The sequence below is a fragment of the Cupressus sempervirens genome, chromosome 5 (assembly GCF_028749045.1).
Source record: "Cupressus sempervirens isolate cs-2001-9-10 chromosome 5, ASM2874904v1, whole genome shotgun sequence".
In the NCBI taxonomy this organism is placed as follows: domain Eukaryota; kingdom Viridiplantae; phylum Streptophyta; class Pinopsida; order Cupressales; family Cupressaceae; genus Cupressus; species Cupressus sempervirens.
The window spans coordinates 308,634,607-308,643,815 of record NC_143122.1 but is presented as its reverse complement, the minus strand read 5'-3'; the positions used below and the strand labels follow the sequence as shown (position 1 = coordinate 308,643,815).

General features: G+C 35.2%; 1 protein-coding gene across 1 annotated transcript; it reads right to left on the bottom strand.

The window, feature by feature from the left end:
• Positions 1-793: 793 nt before the first annotated feature.
• LOC149555842 (putative UPF0481 protein At3g02645) lies at positions 794-1,549 on the bottom strand. Its single transcript, XM_089829562.1, has one exon. It carries the CDS (start codon positions 1,547-1,549, stop codon positions 794-796), a length of 756 nt encoding a protein of 251 aa, XP_089685688.1.
• Positions 1,550-9,209: the final 7,660 nt, after the last annotated feature.

Sequence of the window (9,209 nt, the reverse complement as noted above, 5' to 3'; positions counted from 1 at the left end):
CTTGTCCAAAACATCCCGTTGTACCCCAATATGAATATTACGAATTTTACACTGGTAATAACTTGTTCTCTATACTAGAGAAACGGGGAATGAAAAGAAAAACCTAGAAATAATAATAATATATTTTCTGATGAAATGAAATGAACGATTCCTATGGAAACGATGCTTATTGTTCCTTATTATAAGACTCCAGTTTGAAGTGGAGCTAGACATGGAAGCTTTGCGTGCAAAAAGAGTCCATGAAACAGAGCTGAAACAGTGGTAAAACTGCACTGTTACCTTTAAAACGCACAGGAATGACCATAAAATTATTCGAACAGAATGCTTGGAAAATGTGGAAGTAGAAGACGAGGGACATGGTTTTTAAAAAGTGGAAGAAAATTGTATTTTAAATAGTAATTCAAACATCTATTTTTCTATTATGATAATAGTTTATTACGCAATAAAAGATTTTCAAAGGTGTGAGACCATTTTACAGTGTAGGATAGAGCATCTAGTATGATATCAAATAACAATCAAGAAGAGCAGCAAGGAAACCACTAAATCCATTACCAAAACTTGCAAATCATCCATCTAGAGGAGGGTGCTTTGTTCTAAAATTTAACCACATTACGAAGATCATTTTCCTTCACAAAGAAAATTTCATAGAAACCACTAACAGATGTAGCATAAACAAAGAAACCAGAGTATGATATCATTCAGGGACTAGTGGACTAGTGCTAACCCCACCCCAGATAGGGACTAGTGCTGCATGCACAACAATCTAATACAACGGGTGTAAGACTCAAAAGGCCTATAGTAAGTAGTCATTGGTGTCATGGATTAGCTCCTTCAACAGCCGAATAAAAGAAGTAACAACGTTTTCTTTAATCTCTGGTGAGCATACCTCAAATGCTATCAAGTTTCTAACGATCATCTCAGTCATAATACCAATCTTTAGCACTGGAAGATATAAAGTAGAATGAGTGGTGTCAAACCGTATCAGCTCAATGCCTCCATCGAAACGGCTGAATTTTACTCCGATTTTGCTCAAGTCTGAAGTGGACGGAATACCAATCTTTTGTTGGTTGTGAAGCCTGACCTCTTTCGATTGTCGCTCCTTGTGATTTCTGTTTCTAAGCAATGCAAGAGAAGACCAGCCATTTTGAGTAGGGCATTGGTCAGAGCCCTCATGATGACGCTTCCTATAGAGCCTCGCATGGATGGAATGCAGGAGATGTCGACAGCTATCTACATCTAGTGGCTCTTCATGTCCGTGTTCAATCCACAAGGGGGAGTATCTAGAGCATATGCCTTCAACAAAGTTCTTGAAATTAGACTGATTTAGTGGACCACAAATAAAATCATAGAGCGACTCTAAGTCAAGCAGAGGGATTTGATTCTCCAATTTGAAGACATCTTTCATCATAGCAAACCACAGACCTTCACTTGACTTTAGATCATGGAATGGGTTGCTATACTTATCTGAGATTCTTTTTTGGTCGATGGTGGCAGAGGAAAAGGAGGAGGAAGGAAGCATCCCTAAACAGCATCGTGACAAAAGCCTCATCGTTCAGATTTTTGAATAAATGAGCGTCCCCGTAGAAGTCCCTGCAACGAGGGACTGCACTTGCAAAGAAATTGTCATCCTTAAGATCTGAAAGACTCCCGCCATTTTGAACTTTTTAATGTGGGTCAAAGAAATCTTCGAGAAGCTTGCTGATAACCATCCGTGCAATGACTTGAGATTTCTCAAACTCCATTTCAGAAAGGTGTGGTTTGAGGAAGTGAGAGGGCCCTAACAATATCGCCTGAGGAATGAAGATGGCATCATTTTCTCTGAGAGTAATTGGCACCATGAAAATGCTAGCAAGCCCTTTATCGCTACCCACTTGTAAGATGTATGAATCTTGTTGGTTTTTGGCCAACCATTGTGAAACGTCAATGGGATCTTGACTATTCATGATATCTTTCAGCTTAGATGTGCACAGACTTCACCAAGATGCAGTAATGGGCTTAAGGTTATTATGCCCAAGGCATTTTTCTATTTGAAGAAGCTGATTTTTCCATCTAACGATGGATAATGTTGTACATCATCGGCATGACCACAGAAATGATCCTATCCATCGCGTGTTTTGCCTGGATAGTGATTGACAGGCACGAAGACCTAAATGTGGAATAGCTGATTCAAAGAAAATATAAGAACCTCTCTTTATGATCTTTAATTAATGTTGGCATCAAGAGAAAATGCTAAAAACACACAGACGGCGAGAAAAGCCTTACCGACTTCAAGACTGGATTCCATTTTGCCCCAGCGCAGTTCTCACAATCTCAACACAAGCAACAACAATTATTTGATTACTTCGCTCTATTGAAAGGCACGTTCATTCTGTATTTATTTTTTAAACACCCCCATAGTTGTGAATATTACAATTACCTTCTCCCTCACTAGATTATCTCTTTGATTTTATCTTTGAAGTCAAGTCATTTTAAATTTATTAATAACAGAGACTTCAAATTCCTTCCTTTCGGTTTGTGGAAATAGTGTACTTTGTTTTGGAACGCTCGCAAATGATATTTTGTTGTCTTTTACTTAGCTTGTGAAATAATCGCATAGTTATTATGTTGTTTTAAGGCGAATCGTATTCTGTGGCTTTATGCTTAAGGTCTGTTTGGTTCCTGGAATTTAAAAAACTGGAATTTCTACGAATCTTGGTTTAGACAAATCAAGGTTTTGCAAATCTTCATTCTAATTTTTGGGATTTTACTTAAACGGTTTGTTTCACTTGGAAGATGCATGTGGAGGTACATTTTTATGAGTAAGCTTAGAGTTGAAGACAAATTTCAAAAAGTAGTCCAATCTATTGTTTTCACACTCCTTAAAAGACATAACCAAGTTTTGATTTTCAATTCCTACTTGCTAGTAGGAAGTTGGAAAACCTGGTTTTGAGGCAAAATTGGAAGTCCGGTTCGTTAATTCCATTTTTCCAATTTTGAAACAAACACAAAAAATTTCAAATCCAGATTTAGAAAAGCTAATCCCTGTCATCTTCAAAGAACCAAAAGAACTCTTAGCCTCATATTCTGTGAGAAGAATACTCCTGCTGCTTCTCCTGGGAACACCTTTTTATTATAATAAGAATCCGGTTAACTTGGTTGAAAGCAAGTGACTCAAAAGCAGAGAGGAATGTTGAAAGACAAATGATGCATTTGTAGCCGAATCCAGGGATTCTTGGACAGGTTGGCAACAATCGAAATTAAATCCCATGCAACGAATGAGGTGGAATATTATATTCAAAATATTAATCTCATTTACCTCATGTATAATAAACAATTTTAAAGTATGCATGATTAATCTAAAAATTAAAGGGAATTAAAAAAATATCAGAGAAGCAAAGCCTATGCCGTGAGAAATCATGTGACGAACTTCTTCTTCATGGCAATATTTCTCCTTCATGTAAAAACTATTGCTGATACAAATCACTACAATCTCCTCAAGAAACTTCTCATTTTAATGAAGATCAACCATGCATGAGGTTCGACCTGTGTAACGTTCAAAATCCTTGAAAACAAAAAACCACTATCAGTTGGATAAGATAAATCAGAAAACCTTTCCCAACAACCAGGAAATCGCATTTCTAGTGTGAAACCCAACTTTAGCAGCATGAACATTTGTAGGGAGAGTTAAACAAGTCGAAAAAAAACCCTTTGATTTTGTCAACAGTGTGAAAGAGGTCGAAAAACATTGTTTATCTCCAATGCGAGAAAAATCCAGTGGGTAGTGCCCACATAGGGAATTCCTTATCAATTAATTAAAATTGTTAGTACATGAAGAATATAGTATCATTAAAAATTATTATATCATTATTTTGTGCTTACAATGATAAACTAGTACATTTTTAATAATACAATTATTTTTTAGATATAATTTAATGTGAATAAATTAAATTGTAATTAACTTTTTTAATCATTAATAAAGTCTTTATATTAATACTAAAAAAGAAATTATATATCAAGATATGCCATTAGAGGCAAGAAGACCCTTCCATATGTTATGGACATATCCATGCCAACCCAATGAAAAAAAACCTTCCCAAAAAAAATTGCCACCCAACCCTTTACATACATCATAGCAATATAATTTACATAAATATGATCCATACACCAGCCTTGCAATAAGCCTACCTCCCACAAGAATCTTTCATACGAGAAGAAGCCAAGACACATCAATGCTTGTTCCAGAGACATCTATAAACTTAGCTAGGGAACCCATCACGAGATCAACACCTGGCCCAACTCCCTACTAACTAGAGGCATTTGAATCCATAGACAAAAAACCACCCCCAAAACAAGGGGCTTAACTGACACACTCGAACCATTGACTAATACTGGCTAAGAGTAGGCTCAGCCCACTCTTAGCCAATAGCCTGAGCCTAATGCATAACAGTGGCCCTAGGCTATTGGCTAAGAGTGGCTAGACCCATGTTCGTATGAGTCGATTAAACATAGCCCCAACAGAACAACCACCATCCCGCTCAAAGCTCCTCTTACTCTATCTTACTAAAATTTTCCTTCAGATTCTCAACTTCCTATCCTCACCCATAAGCGCATTTGATTTCTAGGTTGTCACTTTGCACTTCCTCACCACTCAGTACCTAATGAAAACCTGATCCAACTCCATAGCATGCAAGAACTCCAGCAACTTGCACGATCCTTTTCGAGAAAATGGGAGATGTACTTCAACAAGAGCGCTAGCCAACCACACTAGTAAGGGTTGCAAGTCACTTGGGGCACCACCAATCATCCACCGCGGTTGATTTTCCATGCGGATAATAACCCCCAAGTCTGCCATTATGAAAATATCTTCAATTTCACCACCCCACTTGGGCTCTACACATTCTCTCACCAAATACATCACCTCTAGTTTCAAATCAACCACCGTAAGTGATAAAGCCAAAAACAGAGATGAAATCTCCAAATTTGACCTTGGACGTTAATCTTTTTGTAGATATTCTTCACTAAAAAATAACTTTAGCACCTCCTAGAAAAATTCTCCATCGAACATGAACACATTCTTGAGCCACATGGTTGAAATCAACCCCTTGAAGCATAGGATTTTCCCATCTGTAGCCAAGGAAAAGTTTGCCTCCATCTTGCCACTACACCTCTCTTCCGTGCCTCAATGTGAGTATTTGAAAGTTTGTGACAAGGAACAACTCCTAATGTTAACTACCATTATTACCCAATCTTGCCAATCTACCACACATGCCAAAACTATGGGTACTTAGTCATCTACGATCTCGTCTACCTCCATTTGCATAAGGAATGTCTACTTTTAGAGATTTTGATGCAATGGTGGCATCAGTTTGTACAGGTCTAGGTTGCAAAAATCCTCCTCTAAAATACAAATTTTCAAATTAGCTCCCAACTTTGACAATGTGTATGCCACCTCGTTGGCTTCCCTTATTACATGTGATTAATATAATTCATCAAATTTTTCCAACGAACTTTGTATCAACATGCCATGTTTATCTAATTACCAAGTTTCCATTTCACCTTGGGCGATGTCATTCAACACTAGTTGCGATTCACCTTCCAAATGGATTCTTCAACCCCAATTCTCATGCCCAACAATACTGCTTCTACTACAACTAGACACTCAGCCTGATTATTGGTTTTTCTACTATCCTTTTTATCGCTATTGCTAGTATTGCCAGTCTCATCCCTAACAACTACACCAATCCCAGAGGGTCCCAGATTTCCTTTGGAAGTCCTTTCCAAATTGACTTTGATCCAACCTTCCTCTAGGACCTTCCACAAATTCTTTTCTTGTTGAATCTAAGAGGATTAACCCCACGAGATCTATTAACACAAAAATTATAAGTAATTTATAATTTTCAATTTAAGTAAAAAATTTACTTCTAAAATATATTTTAAATAGATTAAATATGTTATTTAATTATTTATTTTTTTATATGAATAAAATAACCATTTAAAAAACCTCTATGTAAAAAAATTGTTTCAAAAAACTAATAGAAAAATAAAATGAACAAAATAACACAAATAAAGATAAGAGAAAAAAATAATTATAAAAATTAAAAATTAAACTAGTTTACAAATTAGAATTAAAATAATCTAAGAAAGAAACTAAATTAATTTTGAAATCAAAAAATTAAATTAATTAGCAAAATCAACACGAATAGAAGTAAGAAAATATACTCAAATAATTACAAAAACTAAGAACTAAAGACTTGAAGGCTTGAGTGCTTGAGTGCTAGTGTGTGTGGGATGATGTCATGAATGCATGATGCAAAATGGAGCAAATGGATGGGCTTATAAAGGGTTCAAAGTGAACTATATCCCACAAGTTGACTAAACCTTAAATAACTCCTTAAATCAATCCTTGAATAGGGCTTGAGAGGGGGACAAAAATGGGTCTCAAGAATGGATGCACATCGTGTTGATCTCTAAGCCCAAGTTTCCTATTAGTGTCTAACACTTAGTCATTTCCATGGTAGTGTTGGTCAGTCATCACTATGGCTGAGCCATCTAGAGAAGGTCAAGCTACAAAGAGCTTTTTTATATTTCTTCACATGCCGAACAAGTCAAAGGTTGTCAAGTACCCCAGTAGAGAAAGTGTCAGGATGCCAAGTAGAAGAGTAGATATTGAGAATTTGGAAAGTTAATTAATGTCAACTGAATTAGTAAATGTCGAGCATATAGAAGCTGAGTGCCAACATGAATGTTAGTTATGATTAGTGTTAGAACATTCAAGTGCCGAGTAAACCAGGTTTGACATATGAGTTTGTAATGATGCAAACACTTATGTAAATCATTTCAGCTGACTTCTACATGATATTGAATGATTGTAGAGATAGTTAAGGAGAAAATTACATGACATTGAATGATTGTAGAGATAGTTAAGGATTAAATGACAAAAAGATGAAATATGGATCGTTGATTATGATCTACAACTTTCTACAATTATCTATTTAAGGGGGGTTTCTAACCGTAAAATCATTATGTGTGATGAATGGAGAAGCGGAGGAGTGAAAAAACTTAGACCAGAGTAAGGAAACCTAAGTCAGATAAGAGATCAGACAAAGCAACCAAAGCAGTGAAGGATGAAACAGAGTATATCAGATAAGAAGGTCAAATAGAGATATTGAAGAGAGGAGATCCATAAATATCTTGTAGAGAAATCCAAAGGATCAAGTACTAAATCAATTTTAATAGACCAAGTCAAGGAAAATTTCTTAACAAAGTGGTTCTAGTAGTCCTATTTAATTCTTCTAACAGAGTCCTTACTTTATTGTAAGTATTAAATCCTTCAATTAAGGTATGACCTAATAGTCTTAAAAGATTTTAATAGAGCATACCTCTAATAGGGTAGATCATTAGATATGATCAAATTGTAGCCCTAATAGGTGAACTTTTATTATTGCAACAATAAAGAGTTATGGGTTTCATCCAAGGATAACTTTAAGAAACCCCCTACCCAAAAAAATTATAAAATGTTGGCAAATCCATCATTTTTCAAGAGGAAAAAAAATATTTTCACTTGGCAAAATTTTCAATGTACAAAAACTTTGTTTTAATTGACTATTTTTTTCCAATGTGGAAGAATTTCATAAAATCAGTGTGATTAATTCCTTTTTTTTAGTGAAATACATAACTTAGGAAGCAATTTTTTCCCTCTTGAATGGAAATAATATATAAATTATGAGGTGATGTTTCCCCATTTGATGGAAAAAAATACATAATTAATGAGGCAATTTTTCCCCTTAGCTGGAAAGGGTACATAATTAATGAGGCAATTTGGTGGCTATTAATGCAAACAAATGTAACACATTGGTGAATGTTGTACAATTGTTTTCAAAGCATGTGAAACATGACAATTAATTTCCTTTTGGAATTAAATGCGTGCTTTATAAAACCAAGTTGCTGACAAAAAAAAGAACGTGTACTCAAAGCACAAGATTTTCTCTAGATTAACAATTGCGGTTGGGAAATTTGATGAGCATCCCAGGAATTCATATTCATGAGCATCCAAAAGGATAGGCACCAGACCCTATAGTGCACCTAGGGTAGGTTGGGTTTGAAGAAGATTAGTATGATATTATTAGTAGCATGATGAACATTATGTGGAATCTCTAGATAAATTATCCTAGGTATATCAGTGACCAACATGAACTAGAGCAGGAGGTAGAAAGGGAGGTGTTGGACTAGGCAATTCATGATTTGTGATGACAAAAGAGGCTCAATCCACATGCTGCAAACATAGAACACCTTGACAATTTATTGGTAATGTTTCAAGCTATGCGGTGGGTACTTCATTAATTGCTTGTTTCCCAAATCATTTTGTAAAATTTTTGGGAAAATTCTGCAAATTAGTTATTAGTTACCAAAGGTACTGAAGCTTGTATGCACCCCTTCATTTTCTATAAGAAGGGGTACCAAGACCCTTTGGGACTTCTATTTATAGGATATACAACATATAATACGTATAGCTATAAGTTATTGTACTTTGTTAAATGTTCATAGAATATAATTTATAAGGTTATGCAACTATTTCAATTTTCTAGCTTGATTGTACTCATACTTTTCAAATTAATATAAATCCAGACTATTTTATGCCTTACTGGATTATGTTTGATCAACGTATTTTTTGCCTACTAGACTTTATCTTGAAAGGCCCTCCTTGTTTGGAAAAAAGTACATATTAAAATGTATTACGTAACAAATACAAAATGGAAATGGGTAATAAATACAACACAGTGGAGTTGTACCAAACAATAATATATCGTTTGATGATTAGATATCAATGGTGGAAGTCTTATTTCGGGTCGAATGCCTGAAATGAAACATCGATCTGATTTTAATTTCCATAATGGTGAGAAGTGTCCACTATCCTCACCACCACCTCCACTTCACACTTGTAATGTGAGTTGGCATTAATTATATGTCCCATCACTGTCAATTACATTCCCTTTACCATTCACTTCAAATGATTCACTTTTTCTTCGGTGTTGAAGAAAAATTATAAACTATAATCCTACATATGTGGGAAAGATTTCCAAAAATTTTCTACTAATAGAATTTAACTTTAAGGACTAAGGTACACAAAAGGTTAAATGAATGCCATGGCAGTCGACCTTATTAAGTTATTAGTAGGCTCTTTTCTTTGTCATTTGTCAAAAAAAAATTTCATTGGATTAAATTGGTTTATA